The sequence below is a fragment of the Podarcis bocagei genome (assembly GCF_964188305.1).
Source record: "Podarcis bocagei genome assembly, chromosome: 8".
In the NCBI taxonomy this organism is placed as follows: Eukaryota; Metazoa; Chordata; class Lepidosauria; order Squamata; family Lacertidae; genus Podarcis; species Podarcis bocagei.
The window spans coordinates 68,276,643-68,298,289 of record NC_138133.1 but is presented as its reverse complement, the minus strand read 5'-3'; the positions used below and the strand labels follow the sequence as shown (position 1 = coordinate 68,298,289).

The 21,647-nt window shown below is 42.8% G+C and overlaps 1 protein-coding gene across 1 annotated transcript; it reads right to left on the bottom strand.

The window, feature by feature from the left end:
• Window positions 1–536: 536 nt before the first annotated feature.
• POP1 (POP1 homolog, ribonuclease P/MRP subunit) lies at window positions 537–21,565 on the bottom strand. Its single transcript, XM_081204459.1, has 16 exons — window positions 21,341–21,565; window positions 19,213–19,359; window positions 18,575–18,649; window positions 18,052–18,227; window positions 16,907–17,155; window positions 16,286–16,373; window positions 14,915–15,102; window positions 13,556–13,806; window positions 12,891–12,984; window positions 11,771–11,882; window positions 11,527–11,643; window positions 6,418–6,533; window positions 5,244–5,435; window positions 4,191–4,345; window positions 2,627–2,959; window positions 537–1,332 (listed from the first exon to the last, which is right to left on the bottom strand). Exons 2-16 carry the CDS (start codon window positions 19,355–19,357, stop codon window positions 678–680), a joined length of 2,946 nt encoding a protein of 981 aa, XP_081060585.1. The 5' UTR covers window positions 19,358–19,359; window positions 21,341–21,565; the 3' UTR covers window positions 537–677.
• Between the last annotated feature and the right edge of the window lie 82 nt (window positions 21,566–21,647).

The window sequence follows — 21,647 nt, the reverse complement described above, 5'->3', positions numbered from 1 at the left end:
TGAGGGAGCCAACCCTTTATGTAATTTCCATGGCTTTATTGACATTATTTCAATTCAACATCCGCGGGTAAGGGGGCAGATTGGGGGGAATTCTTCCAGTATTAACTGAACATGAGGGAATACCGTGGTTCCAGAAAAAGTACCATCTTAAATACCCTAAAATCTTACTTGCTAAATGTATGGGCCCCAAAAACCACTGTAAGCCTGAAATGTGCAGCCAAAACCACTATGTTACAAGGGGGGATGGGGGCAGAATTCCTTACTTGAGGCAAATCTGTATGTAAAGGGGGGGGGGAAATAGTATACAACATTGTGAATTGCCCCCCCCCCAGTATTGCTGAACTACAACTCCCATCAACCCCATCAACCATGGCCAATTATGGGAGTTATAGAGCAGCAACATTCAGAGAGCCAAAGGTTCCCCATGCCTGGTTTAAACATAAAAAAGCAATTAGCATTTGTTGTTAAGTACAGATGTTCGGTGAGTGTGCCTCTAAGTAATAGAAGAGATATTTGATATTGAACACAATACAGAATAGTTTCAAAGTCTATTTCATGTCACGTATGCACAAAGGTAAGGTATATTTTTGGAAGCTCCGACTCAAGATTAAGATGCCTGTACATGTTCAAGAGAAAAGCGTCTTTGGTACTTTTGAATGCCAATGAGTTCCAACCAGTTAGACTTCAACCGTAAGCCTAGCAAATCTGTATTGCAGGGATGCTGGGTTTCTTAACACCACAAGCCCTTTCTTGTCCACTGGCTGACCCAACAACATTTGCAGCAACCCTGTCAGACTAACAAACCCTAACGCCTCACCACAGCCAGAGGCCAAGGAGAAGTCCCCTTGAGTGACAAATCCCAAGAGCACTCTGGAACAGTGCGCTGCAAGATCTGGCAAAGGGTTCGGCCATAAGCCCAGAACCAGATCTTCATGTTCCGTCGGTGCGGCCTTCATTGTATTCAAGGCACTGTTTTCTGTGGCCTTCCCGACCTCTTGCCTCTTCTTCCTTCCCTTTCGTTTCGACATCTTGCTCTTAAATCTGTCGCTGTGCTTAGGTTCCCGAGGGCCACAGTAGTCTTGGTCTTTGCTGAGCTGCAATAAATCTCCTTTTGTTGGAATGCAAATCATTGCGTGTAACTCTGGGCTACCTTTTTTGAGAAGGGACAAGCTGACCCACACCAGTGACCTGGGATAACGTTGAAGGATAGGCTGGAGGGCATCTTCAGTCAGATCCTTCTGATCTGGCCTGGCGACAAGGCGCTGTAGCCTCCGATTTCTCCCAGGTGTTGGCTGGCACCAGACCGATACCTGCTTTAATAATTTTCTGCTCCTATTGAAAAAGATACAAGAAGTTATGTTTTCATGCAGTTCAGTACAGAACAAGTGGGCCCTGCAACATAATGTTGCAGTATGGAATGCTCCCGCACAGAATTTCCCACCCTTTGCCAGGGAACAATGTTCCCCTTCCCCTTCCTTGTTTTCCTGTAGTTAGTCAACTGTATGCAGTCAGAGGTTGCTCAAGTCTCAATGGGCTGTTTATATAGTTTTTATTAATTATTATTATTATTATTATTATTATTATTATTATTATTATACTTCTGCCCTCCCTTTGGCATATGGATCCATACCACATAAGGATCCATACCTGCAGAATGAACTCACTGTAAGTATATAGGATGTTTTGCTATGAAAAAGTACAGTGGTGCCCCGCATGACGAATGCCTCGTAAGGCGAAAAACTCGCTAGACGAAAGGGTTTTCCGTTTTTGCGTTGCTTCGCTGGACGAATTTCCCTATGGGCTTGCTTCGCAAGACGAAAACGTCTTGCGCTTTTTTTAAAAGCCGCTTGAAGAGGCGCAGTTGCGACGGACCGTGCTTCGCAAGACAAAAAACATCGCAAGACGAAAAGACTCGCGGAATGAATTCTTTTCGTCTTGCGAGGCACCACTGTACAGTATCTGTAAAGATGCAATTTGTCTGTCTCTCTCTGTGTGGATGATGAAGAGCTTACTGAGACTGCACAACTTTGTTCAGAGTTTAAATACTGCATTTATTACATGTTTATCATGTCCTTCCTTCAAGGAGCAGAGGAGTGGCATACAATGTGCTCCAGTCCACCTTTTAGCTTAACTTTCACCCTGCAAAGTAGGCCAAGAGATAGTGACCCAAGGTCACCCAGTATGTTTTGGAGCAGAGTTGGATTTTGAATATAGGACTCTTGCACTCCTACGTCTCTCAGAAAATATAAGCATGGGCATCTGCAGGGCAAGAGACTCCTATTTAAGAGTTAATTGCTACAGTTCTGGCTTCAGCCTGTTGAAATAATCAGGTGCCAACTGACCACACTCACTTGAAGCAAGCCTTTAAAAGCTCCAAAGTGCAGAGGACATTTGTGTACGCAGGTAATAAGCAATTCACAAGTTTGTAAGACAGCTCATAAGCAGAACAGCTTCTAAAGCTTGTCACATCTGACCAGGGTAAGCCTCAGAAGATGAAGTACTCAAGGATCTAAGTCTTGTTCCATGGCAACAGCTTGCACACTCAAAATCCCTATGTATGGATTCACATGAGTTGCAAGTTGATTTCCCACTATGGTCAATGGGGGAATTGATGTGGTGTGCATACCTTAGAACACAGAAGGTCCAACCTGATTCAGCTTCATCTCTCTTGCATAGACCCATCATTTTTCTCTCTTCTTCCACCTGCATGTCTGGGGAGCTCATCTCCATTTGATGTTCTGAACTGACAGCCACAGGTGATTCAGCCGCATGTGCTCCAGAGCTGGGGCCACAAGAAGCCTGTTCCTCAGTTGCACAAGACTCCTGGTCTGATGTGGGTACATGTTTTGCAAAAGCTCTGTTTCTGGCCTCCCAATCTCTGTTCAGCTTATCCCAGGGACAGAGGAATGGTGCCAAGGTCCCATGCTTAACATAATTGGCTCTTTTTGCAGGAGGACGCCTACGATAAAGAAAAAAACTTCTCATTTAGAAGCAGCCAAACATAGAGGGAAATGCAAAATTATTATTATTAATATACCGTACTTTTTTGCACCATAACACTCATTTTTTTCCTCCTAGAAAGTAAGGGGAAATGTCTGTGCGTGTTATGGAGGGAATGCCTATGGGTGGTGGCGGGGGGGATCTGCTGCAGTCGTGAGCAGAGGATCCATGGTTCCCCTTCCTTCCCTCCTCCGTGGCTCGCTTTGAAACAGCAAAGTGGGAGAAGAGCCGCTGAGTGGGGAGGAGAGAGGGACAGAGAGCCTGCTTGCTTTAAAGGAGCAAAGCGGGAGAGGAGAGGAGCCGCTTACACGAGTCCGGAGCTGTTTTTTTCAGCGAGCCGGGGAGGAGGGAGAGAACAGCTTGCTAAATAGCAGCAAAGTTTTTCAGCGAGCCGGGGAGGAGGGAGAGAAGCAGAGCCTTTAAAGGAGCAAAGCAGGAGAGGAGAGGAGCCTTCTCCTCTTATACCCCTCTTCTGCATTATTAACAGCATCCTTCTCCACCCACCCCATGTGTGTTCCTTGTCCCTTGAGTGCTTTTCCTTCCCTCCCCACTTAAAACGTGGTTACAAAGCACGGATCTACATGGATCCTCAGGATTTTTGCACTGGGTCACCCCAAATTCACCATCAGATCACATAGCATGTCCATGGCTACAGCTTGCACCAAAAAAATCACGCACCCACTGTTGCCTGGGGCCGCAGTGGTGCAAAAACATGGTTACAAAGTATGGATCCACATGGATCCTCAGGATTTTTGCATTGGGCTACCCCAAACTCACTGTCAGATTACATGTCTGTGGCCACAGCATGAACCACAAAAATCATACATCCACTGTTTCGTTTAGAATATTGTTTTCCTCCTCTAAAAACTATGTGCGTGTTATGGTCGGGTGTGTGTTATAGAGCGAAAAATACGGTATTTATATACTGCCTAATTGCCAAGAATTACATTGGTAAAAAGGATAAATTCTTTTTCTTTGCAACCTTGGCTAGATTAAAAGAAATCCTTTCCCTAAATTATTGGCTGGAGGAAAGTGCTTTCACGTCTTTTGCCATACTGAGTTGTGACCTAAAATGTCATGTTCCCATTGCCTTTGGAAAGGTAATTTTTCTGAAGATTTAATCTGAATATATACCACATGTACTGGCTGAGGTAAGGGGGGAAGCTCCCAGGTGCATCTCAGATACCTACCTCTTAAACTTTTCAAGAAGATTTCTCTCCAATGTTTTGGCAAACTGCATGGCAGCAGGAGAGTCTGGGTAATCGTGCGGGATATGTGGTGTTCTCTTATACAGAGAATGTTTCAGAGCCTCCTGCAATCCCCCAACACGTGCACCTCGATACAGCTACAAAACAAATGTGTAAGGTTGCCTTTCATTTATTTATCAGTTATGAATTGCCTTTTAGGTAAGCCTCAAGGAGATTTAGAGACAGGCCATAAAAGCAGTTAAAAAGTACAAAGAACAACTGAAGGTAGACTTAGAAACAAAACAAAATGAACACCTAAGGAAGGACTTTTTCATCGAGGTGGGAAAGTTTGCTGGAACAAAAACTTCTTCACTGTTTTTCAGAAGATACAGATATCAGGCGCCTATTGTATCTCAGTGCAGATGCCCTTCCGCAGGCTTGGAAGCTTCAAATTGTAAGAAAAGCTAATACTGACAAGGTTCTTAGAAACTGCCCAGCTCAGTCCAAATAATCTACTTTCGGTTTCATTATGAAGAGGATCTTTTTTTAATAATCCACAGCAGTTGCAACTTTTGGTTTGCATTTTGTAGCCTTAGGATCTAGGCATAGGGACAGCAGTGTGATATAAAAACTCCTTCTGCAACCATTTATACCATTGACAGTTAAGAGAATGCAAGAACAAGAGGAAAGGTCCATAAACTAAAGTTACCGCTGCTTTTCTGGATTGCATGAAAACATGGCAACAGATTTGCCTGCAATGAATCCTCCTTTTGAACACCTAAGGCTGGTGTTTAGGAAAAGTGAATCTCGTGTGGATGCTCAGCTTGCATTGCCTTTGGGGCTCTGTTTCTCCAATAGAATGGAAGGAACATTCTAAGTGGTATCAATATAAAACCACCATGGGATACTTCGTAGAAAACATGGAGTTAATTTCATCATGAGCTGTCAGGGTGCGTGCATTTTTAAAAATGTTTTAATCATTCTGAAGAGCAAAGGTATGTTAGTCAGCAATTATAGTTCATTACCCATGGTTTTTCAGTCTGAAACATAACTTACAAAAGGTAGCCAAAAAGCCATGCCCCAACCTTTGGGCAAGCAAATATCCCAGCCACTTCCCCATCCTAGTCGATCTTCTCCAGCCATTTTTCCAGGCTGCTGAACCAGGAGTATAGGAATCTTGGATTCTCGGGGGCCTAAGTCAAGATGTGATCCAGGCACCAAGAGTTTACTTCTCAGATGATTCAAGTCCTGGGATGAGAAAGGACAAAGCACACAAAGGTTTGCTTAAAAAAAGAAAAAAGAGGTACCAGAAGAAGAAGAAAATATTCTTATTCTGCATTGTAAGCACTTAAACTTATCTTTACCTTAAAACAATTTAATAAGCCATAAGTAAAAGCTTCACTGAAAGCTATTCCTGGAACACAACAATTTTTCTTTAATGTAGTACGTTTCCTGTGTGTTAGCAGAGGAATATGGCAGCTTACAGGCCTGATCTGAATTTCTTTCTGTCAATGGCTCTGTAGTTTAGTAACTCTTTATAAATCACTGTTGTAAGGAGAGATGGAAACTGACATGTCGCCCATCTATATCAAACAAAACTGTGTCTGCTATGATGCCATTTCCATGTTTACAGATCTCGGGACACAGGATCCAGCCACCTTGCTGAAACCAAGCAGGTCTAGGTCTGGTCTGCATCTTGATGGGAGATCGCCTAGGAACCTCACATATACTTCTTTGAGAGCCTGATGGAAGAAAGGCAGGATATAAAATGTACTCAGTAGATTGTCTGTGGGCGGTATCCAACTAAACACTTCTGCAAGAACAAAGACTTCTGGCTGTGCAACGAAACTTCCCCTCCCTCTCCTCTCCCCATGTGCCCCCTAAGTCTGTGGTGGGGGCTCCCCGCTCCAACACTCCAGAGCAGACAGAGAGGGAGAGGGGAAGGTCCATTTTGTCAGCTGTAAGTCCTTGCACTAGCAGAATGGTTTAGCTGGATATTGCCCTGTGTATGTGCAAATTATGTAACTAGAGATGCAAAGTAAATGAGGAGGCAACATTTTCAAATTAGAAAACCAAGCCTACTCTGGTTCACTTCGCCAGCTGGAAAGAAATGGGCAGGATTTTGAGACAGACGTTTCAAGTCTCAAAGTAATTGGGCTTAACAGAAATGCACTGGGCGGCTGACATTTATATCCAACTGCTTCATCGTTATTTCTGATGTAAAGGTTACCTGTTCTGGCATTTTATTTTCTGTGACGTTCTTGCGGATGTTCTGGTCCCAGAGAAAGCTCTGTGCACACTCTGCTGCCACCCCTTCCAAGATCAGCTGCTTGACTTTTTCATCCTCTACAGAAAAGGAAAGAAGAGGGACCTGTTGTCACTAAAAGGTTAAGAACATACAAAGGGGAATGCAGAACAGCAAGTAGTGGAAAGAACATTAAAGCTTCTAACCTTAATAATTTCAGTTCATATTCCACGAGAAACTAGCTGAATGTTTTATCTTAGGAGAATAGCAACCCTTGCTACTTCATTTAAAGGGGTATTTTGTACAAAGAGCAAACACACATTTAACAGCACAGAGAGAAATGAACTTTAACTTCTGCTCTAACAGAAGTCAAAGCCTTCTAGGAGTTTGTAGAGCTGTAGGCAATAGTCCTAATTTTACTGAGGTCTAAAGTGAGGGAGCAACATTTTAGAAGACACGGTCTCACTTTAAAACAGCCTTTCTCAGCCTGTGGGTCCCCCGATGTTGTTGAACTACAACTCCCATCACCCCTAGCTAGCAAGGCCAGAGCTCAGGGATGATGGGAGTTGTAGTCCAACAACATCTGGGGACCCACAGGTTGAGAACCACTGCTTTAAAAGCATGGGTGGGGAACTTGTGGTCCTCCAGATATTGATGGATTCCAGCCTACCATCATCCCTAACCCCTGGCCAAGTTAGCTTGGACTGATGGGAGCAGCCACATCTGGAGGGCCACAGGCTCCCCATCCCTGCTTTAAAGGCTGATGTGAAGGTGGTGATTTCGGAGTTCCCCTTGAACTTTACATTCTGGAACTGCTCTCCTTTTGCTGCCTGAGCATATTGAGACTCAAGCCTGAGGCACTATTTTCTCACTGCAGAGTCAAGCACCACTCTCTAAGAGAATATTTAAACATCCCTTCACTCCTATCTACATATGTTCAGGAACTGTGTTGAGGCATCAGATCAAGGCCTGCATTTTAAAATGAGCTTAAAAATATATTTGTAAATGTTTGTATCTCTCATGCCAGGCAGAAAGCAGCTGGCTGGGTGCTTTGGCAGATGTTTATCTTCCTAAACAGGGCCCCTCTGATCTATAGCAGTGCTTCAGGGTTGTAAAAGGAAATTACAGGCTGGGAGCAAAAGGTCACACTGACCATACAAATTACAGAATACAATCAAGCTGCAAAAACACTAATTAAGAGTTGGTAAATAGTGAAATTTATTGTTTAACAGATAATATACCATGTGCCTCCCATTAGACTTGAGCCACATCTTCCTAAGGTTAAAGGGCAAGAGCTAATAGGAACAGCAGCTGGCTAGGAAAAGGAGTTGTAAACTAAAGAGGCTGCTTTCGAAACTGTTTTTTTATTAAAGTTCCTTTTTACTTTGAAAAGGCCTTTCCTTCTAAAAAATCTATCTATGTTATGTGTGAAATATATTGGCTTAAATGTAATTATGCAAAGGATTTAGAAAGTAATAAATGTTAGATTCTTATGTTAGATTCTTATTTCATTGATGGTGTGTGAGAAGGTGAACCCAAGATCTCTGTTTAAGATAAAAATTAAAACCATTAGCCATCTGTTCTGGAGTGAATAGGGCAATAGGGCAAAGATGATCTGATAATTAAGGTGCCTGGTCGAGGCAAATGTAAGATATATGGCTACTTGTCTGCCATTTATGGATAGAAGGAAATATAGCTCTTTGTCTCCCATAAAAGGTAATAGGAAATGGGTGTATCTTTTATGATTGGTTCTAGCAAACAGCCAATAGGAATTTCAACCAGGCTGATTGGACAGAGGCAGCCAAAGGAGGAGCAAGGGGGCTGGGCTGAGGAAATATAAGCGCTGGCCATCAGGGCTGGAGTGGGCAGAGCTTTGGTATCCATATACCACTGTGTCTCTCATTTATTTGTCTGACAAATAAATTATTATTTTAATTTCTCTATTGCTGCGTTGAATATTTCATTCCAGCTAAGCGTTAACCACAAGCAGGGTGCTACAGTGTGACAGGATCAGTGTGCACTCATAGTTGGCATTAGGTTTTGGGTGAAGGGTGGGGAAATTGTGGTGCCAAAAGATGCATGTGTTTAAGAGAATTAAACCTTTCTATTGAAAGGTTGATATGCCTGTGGCCCATTGTCACCCTTCTTATTTTTAGTACAGTGGAACCTTGGTTGTTGAATGCAGTCCGTTCCGGAAGACGGTTGGACTTCTGAAATGTTCGACAATCGAGGCGCAATTGCTGGTTGGCAAAATCCGTGGGAAAATGGAGAAATGTGCCTTGGAAGCCATTCGACTTCCAAGGAGCATTTGTAAATGGAAACATTCACTTCCGGGTTGTTGGCGTTTGAAAGCCAAAGTGTTCAACTATTCCAGCAAAAGAAAACTTTAGATTGTGGCGACATGCTTAGCAAATCAGTATACCCTGCCTAAAGTACCCAACTTCATGTGTGATATTTGGAACACTTTACCCAAAACACACGGTGCAATGAATCTTCAAATAACTATACCTGAAGAAATCCTACTCCACCATGTATTTTAAGGGAGATTGCAGATGAATAGAATGCCTCCCTACGAATGTGAAAAGCAAGCATGCCAAACAAGAGAATGAACTACTAAATAACTATAGTGAATAAGGAAGATACAGAAAACAAAATCAATGTTTCCTCCATGACTATGGGTTGTATCCAATGCCAGTTGTACTCAAGAGGAGACCAACTGAAATCAAGGGACATGGCTAACTCATCCCTCTAATTTCAATGGGCCTCCTCTGAGTAGCAATATAAGAGCCCTGCTGGATCAGGACCAGCATCCTGTTGCCAGTGGACAACCACATGCCTATGGAAACCTGAAAACAGGACCTGAGCAAAACAGCGTTCTTCCCAGCAACAGAAAGAGAACATAATCTGAGTGGTCAATAGCCACTGATAGCCTTTTCCTCCAAGAATCCTCTAATCCTCTTTTTAAGTCATCCAAGTTGTTGGCCAACATTACTTTTTGTGGGCTCTCATTTTCAGCAGGACACAACCCTAAGCTAATGCAGGGGAAGAGCTGTGGAGCACTATCCAAAAGAAGCACCAGCTTTCCTTAAGATTTCTTTCTTAGGTGGCATCTTCCCCTCTGCCTGTTTGCAAACACGAGTCTTCAGCCATCCAGGCTCCCATTGCTGGTTCCCCACACACATCCATTTAAGATCTTCTCTTGCTACCCTTTCTTCTTCAGCCACCAGCCTTAGCTTGCATGCACTGCTTATGGGCATGCACTGCCTGCAGAATGCCTCAAAACAGAAAGGGTTATTAAATTCACAAACATATATAGTGAAAGGCTATGGTAGACAGCAGAGTCGCACAGGCTTGGAAGGGCTGGCGTGTCCCTCGCTGCCTTGCACAACCCAAAGTTTCTCACAGGGCTATATATATATATATATATATATATATATATATATATATATACACACATACACACCGTATTTTTCGCTCTATAAGACGCACTAGACCACAAGACGCACCTAATTTTTGGAGGAGGAAAACAAGAAAAAAAATATTCTGAATCTCAGAAGCCAGAACAGCAAGAGGGATCGCTGCGCAGTGAAAGCAGCAATCCCTCTTGCTGTTCTGGCTTCTGTGATAGCTGCACTGCCTGCATTCGCTCCATAAGATGCACACACATTTCCCCTTACTTTTTAGGAGGGAAAAGGGGAGTCTTATAGAGCAAAAAATACGGTGTATATATATATGTGCAGAAGATCTAGACGCATTTGTGAATCTACACCAAAGCAATCGGAAGTATCAAACCACGGCTACCTGAGTGCATATTTATGTCTGAAAAGCTCTTTATTAGGAAACACCAAACAATGTTGCCCTGGCAAGTGGAGAAGGACCTTATAATGTAGAAGAAGAGAACCAAAGTTTTAAGATTTTCTTATGGTCTGGCCCAGGAGCAGAAGCCACAACTCAACATCATGGCACATCCTTTGCAAATAGAAAAAATCCAAGCATTAATCCCTGGCATCTTCAGTTGAAGGATCCCAGAACTAAGAGATACACCCTGCATAAAAAAATGGAGAGTGGCTTCAAGCCAGAATATACTGTTTGGTTTGATGGGTGAGATGTCTGTAGCGGTTAAATCCATATCAAAAGGGAGAGATGTAGATAAGCCTAAGTGAAGCAGATGCGAAATGTAGACAAGTAAAAGAAATGTGTGTTTAGAGGGATTCTTTTTGCCCCAAACCTGCCCCATTACTGAAAAATAATTGTTTGTGAGCAAAGAAATGGTGAAAAGTGAAATAATGAATCCAGTGCCGTGGAATTAATTGGCAAATAAGTACAGTGGGACTGAATTATGGAACTTCTGATTCTTACTCTCATTACAGAAAAATATTTCTAAGGCTAAATTAGCGTGGCAAGACCAACATTCCGCTGTTATATGTGGAGAACTCTTTCACACTTTTTCTGAAGTGTATGTTTGTAGGCAATACAAGCACGTAGAAATGAAGTGTTGCATCTTGAGGTAAAGCACCTGTTGGCCTCGCCAGGATTCGAACCTGGATCATCTGTACCATTTAACAGAGGCTTCCATTGAGCACAAGACCAGTTTGGTGCCAAGTCCCTTCCTCACAACTGCCATTATTCTCTACATAGAATTAATAATATAGGATGTGTGCATCTACTTGGTATGTTTAATGGAACCCTAAAAAGCCATGAGATAAGAGCAACGCTCCCTGGAATATACTATATGTTTTAGAAAATGGTTTGCCTGTGTGTTCTCTATAGGTTTGGCTACCTCTTGAGATTCCACTGACAAACTCACTACAATGGTTCCTATGGTGGGGGAAGTGGTCTTTATCAATGTTTGGGTGTCAGCCATGTCAAGATGGTGGACTAAAATGTGACTTTGGCATGACTCCGCCCAATTGTTAGCATGATGGGTCCAAACTCACTACACTATCCATTTAAAAATCACAATAAGTTTTGGTTTCTAAAAATTCCCAGGCAGCCCTGGGCACTCTCTGCTAATGCTTAATAAAGACACATTAACTTAACCTGACATAAAAGTAGACTGATGAACTCTTTACAGTATTAGATGAGATACTTTACCTTGATATCTTTCAGGATTTGGTTTGGCTTTCACTCTCTTTTTAGGCAAATTCACTCGAGGATCCCCCACAGTCAAACCCAGTACAGTACCTGATGGAATGTCTGATGAACTTAACCCTTTAAACACATAAAATGGATGCACCTTTAAACATACCGGCAAGTATTACATTTTGATATTTCAAGATCAAATGTACACCAGCAAGTACATAAAGCATGTAAACAGAAGGCACTACTAGAATGCTACCTTGCAACAATTCAAAGATGGCTTCTTGACGGTGGTGAAGAGACACCAGATCAGGATCTCTGCAATTATCTATCCACCAGCTGTTGATCTCAGAATCTGTAGGCTCCACTTCCTAGATAACCAATCACAACATGTAAGGTAAGAGGGGGAAATATGTAATTTGCTGCCACAAAGCTCAGTTCCTCCCCTTTTACCTCAAGGGCTGCCAATGGACATATGTGTAGCTGTCTTCCAGAGAACCAACTTCTACATGAAAGCTGGTTATGGTACAACTGCCAAGACCTCCAAGAAGTGGTCAAAGGCTTGGTGACCAAAGTATGGTAATGTACAACTCAAATATATCCAAAACACTCCAGTGTTTTAGAGTGGTTTTGAATACTGAGCAAGAGAGTTGCATGATATGAGAATAGGCAGAAGCAATGATCCAGCATCCTGGAGTAACCAAGTCAACTGGTCTTCCTGCTCATACCAAAGAGAGCCACAAACTTCTGCTTCTTCTACCACCATGCACACAAGATGGCCACAGAATTTCTTTTGCAGTTGGAGCACAGGAAGCAGCCTGACACTTAGCCAGACCCCTGGTTCACCTAGCTCAGTACTGTCTACACCAGAGTATCCAACATGGTGCCCTCCAGATGCTGTTAACTACAACTCCCATCATCCCTGACCACTGGCCATGTTGGCCGGGCTGATGGTAACCAACATGGTGGACTTCATCTCCCACCAGTCTATTCTAAGTGGCAGGGACTACCCAAAAGTTTTTCCCAGCCTTTCCTGGAGATGCCAGGAATGGAACCTGGGATCTTTTGCAAGCAAAGCCTGTGATCTAATACAGTTTTAAAAGGAGGGCTTACTATACAGCTCTATTCATTATACAGCTCTAGGCATTATCCTGTATTACTTTATAATACGGAGGTTCAGGACACTAAGACAGTGGTATGACTAACACAAGATGTCCCAAACTTTTCTAGATGAGTTGGGAATCATATGCTAATGTAGTACAAACATGTGTAGTACCACAATACTAGATTCTAGCAGTTGACTACACAGCAATGCAATAACAGCAATGCGATCTTGAGCACATGACAAAAGCAAGCATGGAAATTGCTGATTAGCTTACAGTATGGACGCAAGCAGCTTTGAGTGCCTCTGTAAGGACGCAGTTTGAGAGGGGACCAATTAACCGATATCTGAGAATCTCCATTGTTAGGTCGCTGGAAGAGACAAAAGCTACATGTCAAAACATGAAGTCAGGAGTGATGAATTAGTCCAGTTCCAGCTTGTGTCCACATGTGTTGATTCATAAATCCGTTCTATCACATTTTGCATTCATCTGTTGTTGGTTTTTTTAAATAATCTCAAACATTCTTATTTCAGTACCTAATTAAAACTGTATAATCTCATGGCTTTCCCACAAAAAATCCTGGGAACTGTAGTTTGTCAAGGGTGCTGAGAATTGTTAGGAGACTCCCATTTTCCTCACAGAGCTACAATTCCTAGAGTTCTTTGGAAGAGGGATTGGCTGTTAAGTTACACTAAATTGTAGCTCTTTGAGGGGAATAGGGGTTTTATAACAATTTACAGTGCCTTTAACAAACTACAGTTCCCAAGATTCTTTCTGTTTAAAAAGGCTGTTTAAAGTGGTATGACACTGTTTTGAATGTATAGTGAAAACGGGGGCCTAGTTCAATTTGTTTACCTAAGTTCTTCTTCATCCCTTCGTATAATGAGGCAACTTGTCTAGACTATAAATGAGAAATGTGTTAAGAGTACCCAAACAAGTACCTTATCACAACTCCAGTAGTTTGTGATGTCCAGCAATAGGACTGGTGGAGATCTCTGGTCCCATCGCCAATAATTTTTTTCACTGGGACAGCCATTTCGCCTCCATTGTCTTTCCTCTTCCTTTTCTGGCCAACTTCCTCAGCAACAAACGACTGGCTTTCTTCCTGAGGCAATATTGCAGCTGGTTCAGGGTTACAGACTTCCATGGGCTCAGAACACCGGAAGACTGCTTTTAACTCAGCCAAGATCTCCTAATGGGAAGCAGGGAAAAGGGCTCATCAAATGTGAAGGCCACCATCTTTTATGCAGCTTTCAGCGAGAGATTAACAGCGGTGTCCTTGGAAATAAGCAGCTGAAAGAGAGGGCCGGCAGATGGACTTTTTAGCTCCACCTTCTCAGGTTGCCAGCCCTCTAGATGGAGCTTAAGTCCACTCAGTAGAATATCCTGCTGTCAAAAGAATAAAAGGGCTTTTTATATTTTAAAAGATCTCAACGACCCTACAAACAATTTATGTAAGACTCTTTTTAGAAAGCACTTTCTACAAATCTAGTTTCGCCAGTGCTGCGTAAGATGAAGCAGCTGCTCAGGCCAAGTGTTTGGCTTCTTAGCTCAGCTTGTACAGCTTGTGCAGAAGGCCCCAGGCTCAAGCCCTGGCATCTGTGGCTAAAAGCTTCAGGTAGGCTGGGTGGAAGGCCTTTGCTCAAGTTCACGGAGAGAGCTTCCGCCCTTGGGCTAGTTGAACAAACAGGCTGACCTGGTATAAAGACAGCTTCCCCTGATCTTCTACCTGTGTTAAAGGGAGGGTTCAGGCACTCCCTTCACCCACATGACCTTTCCAACCTCTTTTTTGGTGGGAATCAACCATAGGAAAGGCTTCCACTTCAGGCCTACTTCCCCTTCACAAGAGGTTAGCTTTTTAATACAGGTATTTTTTTAATGTTGGGACGCGGGTGGCGCTGTGGGTTAAACCACAGAGCCTAGGACTTGCCGATCAGAAGGTCGGCGGTTTGAATCCCCGCAACAGGGTGAGCTCCTGTTGCTCGGTCCCTGCTCTTGCCAACCTAGCAGTTCGAAAGCACGTCAAAGTGCAAGCAGATAAGTAGGTACCGTTCCAGCGGGAAGGTAAACGGCGTTTCCGTGTGCTGCTCTGGTTCGCCAGAAGCGGCTTAGTCATGCTGGCCACATGACCCGGAAGCTGTAAGCCGGCTCCCTCAGCCAATAAAGCGAGATGAGCGCCACAACCCCAGAATCGGTCACAACTGGACCTAATGGTCAGGGGTCCCTTTACCCTTACCTTTTAATTTTTTTACTACACTAATTATAAATGTTTTTTTTAAAAGAAAAGAAACAGCTTGTACCTGCTTAAAGACAGGGTGGGTCCATATCCACAGTTGTCTGTTTTCGGAAGTACTATCAATCCCATCTCTGGGTTTCCAAAGGAAAGTAACTGGTCCAAGTGCACCTGCAGGGTATCGGTCTGCCTGGTACATGGTGAGAGCACCCTGGCGCTTCCCAGATAGACAAGGAATAGCTGCAAATGTTGGCCCTGAGAAGAGACAGGCTAAAAATGCTCAAGAAAATAGTGCCCACTTAGAAAGGTAATATAACCTTTGTAACTGGGAGACCACATCTAGAAATAGCATTCCGATTTTAAAATTGGTCAACTGTAATGAATGGATGTAGCAACTACTGCGGTTTTTTCCTTTGTTATTATTGAATTCTAAATAAAGTATTATTCTTTTTTAAAATAATAATAATAGAAGTAGCATTCCAAAGTCTAAACTGGCAGAGTTAAGAGATGGAACATGGGGGTGGTGGGGGAGAATAGCTCCTACAGTAGTTCTTGCTTTAAAGAATTCAAAGCTGGTCACACACCAGGTCCACAATGAAACTTCTTAAGATCATTTTATCCTGCTGAAGTTGTATTGGGAATGGAAAGGAAGTGACAGCTTAGTGTTTTTTCTAAACAAACTTTATGACTAGCCCTGATTAGCTATGAGAAGAATTTCTTCTAGCTGATCGACTATAGACTTGTTTTGTTTTCCCCTCACAGACCAACGTAACATAAAATGATTAACAGGCTATGGTTACACTGGGACAATAGTCCAAACAATAGTTTGGAGAATCTTGAACAAGCCATGTATGCATGTGCTTGCTTATACTTCAGCCCCTTCTTGATTTAATTCCTTATTTTGCCTTTTGTTCTAAGCAGAGTTTACTGCAACACACAAACTAGCAAACTATGGTTTGAACCATTCCTCCAAACATGTATGGGAGCCATGGTTTGGAGGATTACTTCAGTGTGGGAGAACAGCTTTGGAAGACTTATCTGGAAGGCTGCTCTAAACACAACATGGCCATCACAAGTGACCGCTGCTGCAAAAGTCACAGTATGATTTATTTTACAAACTTATAACGTGCCACACTAATCACAGGCATCTATACCATAGTGGACCTAAACTATATTCAACAGCAAAATAGATAATTGACTTTCTTGGCATCAGCAAATTAGGTGGGAGGAGTAGGAACAAATAATGGAGTGCAAAGAACTATTAAATATACACCTAGCCCTTCATTATGCTCTTTCCCCTTGCATAATATGCGGTTGTATTTTGCAAAAATACTAAATGAGCATACTTAGTACCACCCAGCCCTAGACAGCAGGCGCCCATGCCCAACCCAAGAGTTAGCATTCACAATGTATGCATTTTAAAATAAGGAAATATTACCTGCATCTATGCTACACATTCGAGCAAGTGCTGTAAGCAGCTCTTCCTCTTTCCCAGTCAACTCCAAGCAACAATAATAAGATAAATCCTGATGTAAAAGAAAAGCTATTGAATTTTAAGCTGGGAAAAAGAAACCTGGCATGCTTGAGAGGTCAGAAGAAAACGATGGATTTTGTTTATAAAAACCTGAGCCATTCTTCTAGACTAATTCACATATCAGGAGACTGAGTTTGCAGAAGCGTGGCAAGCATTTAGACAATGTGGATAGAAGCACTACTCAAAATCTATCTCATGTGCTAATAAGCAACATTCTCCGACTATCTTACGAGATGCATGAAGACCAAAAGCTATTTCTAGATGAGCAGATTATAACATGTTAACAAGGACTCAAGAGCCAGTATACTTAAGACACGAGGACAGGATGGTACATAGAAACAGCCAGATACTGATAAGCAAACTTCATTTTCTTTCTCCACTCAACAGGTGCTTTAGAACAGGAAGGAGAAAGACAGTCTACGGGATCGACTTTCCCCAGAGGACACACTCTTGTGCTTGTCTGGTTTTTTAAAAAAGCTGAAGTGTTTCTCCTGCCAAGTATGAAGGCCTAAAATGTCACAGTACCTGAAGGAGGCAGTGGCTAGTCATGGCCCGGTAGCAGGCCCTATAGCTCTTGGTTGTGGGCCTGTCTCCTAGGCAGTACCCCCACTTCTTCACCATATGAAACCGCTTTGCATGCCAGATGTGCGTTTCCAGCCACACGTTCTTCTTTTGCCTGCGGTTGAACTCCACCACCAAGTTCGTATGGCGCCGCCTGGCCTTACGGCACTTGCTCTTGGACAGTTCTTTCTTCTGATGTTCAAATTTCTCTGTCTGCATAGGTAGAACAAGGGAACAATGGTTTCCCCCCCCCTTGAATTTGTTTCCCAAAGGGAAGGCAACCCAATTCAATTCACCCATATGACTTTTAGAAGACATCTGAAGGCAGCGCTGTACAGGGAAGTTTTTTTTAATGTTTTCTGATGTTTTATTGTGTTTTTAATATTTTGTTGGGAGCTGCCCAGAGTGATTGGGGCAACCCAGTCAGATAATTAAATTATTATTATTATTATCTATGGTGGAGGGCACAGGGACTTGTGGGGTTTATATTGGAGATAGCACAAATAGAAAATTCTTGGAAATATTAAATAGGCTTAGGGATAGAATAAGAATATGTTACGAGTAAATACTAAGGATTAAAATACTAATAAAGGAGAAGAGGTTAGTATATGAAAGGAGTCAATATTATTAGAAATATGAATTTGGAGAACTGTTATATAGGTGACATAATGAAATTCAGTTAGAGGGGATTTGTGGAAGTCAGTTATCAATGTAATGAGAATTAGGTATTTGAAGAAACCATTTTTTGTGTTTAGTTTATTGTAGTGTGATGTGTTTTTCCTTGTTGTGTGTTATGTTATGTTATTTTTGTGATAAATGTGGAAAATCAATAAAATTCATTGAAAAATAATATATATTGGAGACAGCACAGTGACCCATCACTACCCTCCAAGCCCTCCTGCCAAAGAATATGGAGAAACCATCTGGAGTGGGGGAAGTCCCACAGAGGCCTGCCATGCCTTGCTGCATTAACACCATCCTACGTGCAACAGCAATTACATTCCCCCACCCCACCCCCCAACACACACCACAGGAAAGGTTATAGAGAAGGATGAACTATTACACGGAAGCACCAGCAAGCTAACTGGGAAAACAAGCTAAAGACACACCTCTATTCTGGCAAGCTCACGAAGTCGCCTGGGCAGGCGTTTGATATTGTGGCTCATAGCTCGCCTCCTCATGTGTCTCGGTAGAGACTGAAACACTAAGGTGTTGGAAGACTTCTGCGTAACAGCTTTCAGCATAGCTTTTATTTCTGCAGCACGAGCCTGAACAAAAGGAGACACTGAAATAAAAAGAGAATTTGTTTAGCACCTGAAAGAACTAAATGAGGACAGTTTCCCACTTGGCAGCAATGAGGTTCATAAATTTTATTAAATCTCTTAAACCTATGGGTGTGTAACTTAAGGTTCAACATGGAGAATGCTGAAACATTACTGGAAGAAGAAGTGTGATTATTAAAAGTCTGGGGTTAATTGTAATTATAAATGAAACTCTCTGAACTCCTCCCTCCTTGGCTGTGCAGATGAGTCTCTGACTCTCTTGGCTTGTTCTTATTGCATTAAGAAATAGGTTTGTTTGACATCTTAACACAGACATGTTGGGTGATAGTCATTGTTCATTTATGCTTACCTGTGACATATTTGGGCATTTCACAGGAAGCTTTTTGTTGTGAAAAGCCCTGTTGTGAGGTTTCAGAACGCAGATCTGTTGGCAAGTCAAAGAAGAATTACCGTGTAAATTGACTGAAGTCACAGACTAAGAGCATACTACAGCCTATAGCAATAGCCCTGAAAGAAAATTGATTCTAGAATTTGGCAACAACTCTCCTATCACTTAATTCAACATGTATAAAAGTTAAATCCTTCCTTTATCTAAACAGCATTTTAAACAAGAATTTTTACACTGAACCACCTGAACATATTGGTCAAACTTATGTGACCACACATAGCCCTCCTTTGGACCAGTGGAACAGGACAAGGGCTGTGTCAAATTTGGCCTTGTTTTTAAAAGGCCCCTTCTCTAAGGTTTCATTCTTATCTCCAGATTACCTTAATTTTTTTTAGAGTCAACGTTTCATGGATAATTTGTACCAAATAAGATGTCTGTACCAGTAAAATGGGGATGGGGAACCTCCAGACGTTTTGGGATTGAATTAATTCCCATCCTCTTTGCCCATTGGCCATACTGGCTGAGACAGATGGGAGCTGGAAGCTCAACAACAACAGGACCATAGATTCCCTAGACTTGCACTAAGGCACAACAGCTACCTTGTTTCTTGCATTCAGAGGCTCCATCACCACCATTTTGAAAGTGTATTTCACTGTGGCTTGGCCCACCATCAAAGGTAAAGGTCACATTGGTAGGCTGGTTTTTCATCTTCTTGGCTCTTTTCTTCTCTTTTGCATTTGACATTCCTGTGGGAGCAAAACGGAAGCAGCTAAAGATGCAACTCCACCATTACCATCTAGCATTGTAATACAGTAAGCCTGCAAAACATGTGGGAATAATGTTTCAGGGATCATGCCTAAAGCTAAAATCACGTACAATCAATGCGCTTCGGGTTCAAGGACAAGTGGAAGTGACAAAATTATTTTTCCTGGAGGCCTACCTTTCAAGTTTTTGCGTTTTTGTGTGTTTTTTGGCCACTTGCATAAAGCTGAATGTGCACAAATTACATGTGCCTAAGTTGTGGCTCCTGTTGCTTGGTCCCTGCTCCTGCCAACCTAGCAGTTTGAAAGCACGTCAAAGTGCAAGCAGATAACTAGGTAGTGCTATGACGGGAAAGTAAACGGCGTTTCCGTACGCTGCTCTGGTTCGCCAGAAGCGGCTTAGTCATGACTCAGAAGCTGTACGCCGGCTCCCTCGGCCAGTAAAGCGAGATGAGAGCCGCAATCCCAGAGTCATCCGCGACTGGACCTAATGGTCAGGGGTCCCTTTACCTTTTAAGTTGTGGGGTTAATAGCATAATGAATATATGTAGCGCTTCAGAGCTGACCAAGACCTGCAGCTCTTCAAAAGATTCATTACAAAGTAAACATTTTTTTTAAAAAAAAAAAAAAGATGGTTGCAGAACTATGATTAACAGTGTTGTAAACAAAATCTGCCCCTTTCCCTTATGGGGTATCCAAGAGCCCATATAGAGTCCTTACGTAGACTCCCTGTTGGTAGGAGAAAATAACAGAGGCCAACCAGAGAATATTGGGAAGCAAAGAAACTAGGAAAGGAGGAGGAACCCAGAACAATGGAGCGCAAGGCCTTATATAGACATTTTAAATTCCCTGCCCTGGAGCTCAAGACAATGGGGAGGCTTTTCCATTTTCCTTTGACCTTGCAGAGAAAACATTTGCTCAAATTGGGAATCAAAATGGTTTCAGGTCGGTTTTCCTGTGTTGATCTATATATGTGCTTGGTTGGTACACTTATGAACATTTAACATATATCTAAGGCCCAAAAATTCCTATCACAACAGCAACATCCCACCAGAAACTGATTTCCACCTGTTTTAGTAAACCAACACATATATAATAAGGTTTCTTCTGTAATTTATGAAAAAAATATGAATAAAATTACTATGAAATGAACAATATCAAAGGCATTGTACCACAAGTAGTGGACAATGTTGCCTGCATTGCCTGCATTTTTGCAGAGTCATCCCGTCACTTTCACAGGCAGTGCCCAATACTGAGTCAGCATCTTTCCCTTATCACGGCTGCACTTACATCGACACCAGCAGCGTATAACAATACTGTTTACTCCAGTGCAGAATTACTTTAGGAGCAGTAAATCGAGGGAAAGCAGCAGCAATTTGGACGGTTAGAATCATTCTGGTTAACCACTGCCAATCAGGCCAAAAGAGGCTGGGGAATGAGTCATGGCATCATTTCCACTACCATTTTAATTTGCGCGATGCCACAGCAAACATTTGCACTTATTTTATTTTTTAAAAAATACAGCCTGCTATATCATCTTGAGCAGCCTAGAACAAAAATGCACGGGCAAGGGAATTGCTTTCATGCGTTTTTCCTCCCGCAGGCTTCCCAGGGCCTCATAGTGGCTAGACTAGACAGCCCTAAGTCTGAACTAGCGGGGCTCTTGTGCACCAGTATTTTAAATGCATTTTTAAGAACATGCGCTGAAAATTAAGCCCCTGGTTTCTGCCCATTCCCAAAGCATGCCCTGTCCCCGGGGGGACAAGCCAATGAAAAGGCAAGGAGACAGCCTCCCCATGCAGCCACAAATGCGTTAGTGTGGGACGTCCAGTTGCAGAGTAGAGAGCAGGATATGTTAGAAACTGCCTTCTTACAAGTCACTTCTGCACCACGAGCACCATTTCAGCCGGGGGAGCGAGCCTCCTTCCCCTTCCCCGTCCCACGCCCTTTCCCCACAACCCGCTACCTGAAACTGGTCTGGGCTGGGCTGATGAAGCAGGCCTTTAAAGAAAAAGGAGTCAGCCAGGCTCTTCTCCCGAGGATCCGGCGCGCTGCACTTCGCCCAGGCGACCACGTTGCGTCCACTTCCGCCTCGCGGCACTTTCTTTATTCTCCTATCTGCCCCCTTAACCTTCAAGACTACATGTCCCATAATCCTTCGCGGCAGGAGGCTGTACGGTGGGCGGCGAGGGACTTAAAATACCGTATTTAAAAAACCCCGCGTGGTTTTAGAGCTGGGGGTGGGGCCTTAAGTTGCTGAGTGGGAGGCGGGG

Excerpts from the sequence above, each read along its gene's own strand:
- POP1 (XM_081204459.1), bottom strand. The coding sequence starts at position 19,357 with ATGTCAAATGCAAAAGAGAAGAAAAGAGCCAAGAAGATGAAAAACCAG. Across the intron at positions 18,228-18,574 it reads AATGCCCAAATATGTCACAG|TGTCTCCTTTTGTTCAGGCT; the intron begins GTAAGCATAAAT and ends TTTTTATTTCAG. Across the intron at positions 17,156-18,051 it reads GTGAGCTTGCCAGAATAGAG|ACAGAGAAATTTGAACATCA; the intron begins GTGTGTCTTTAG and ends CTACCTATGCAG.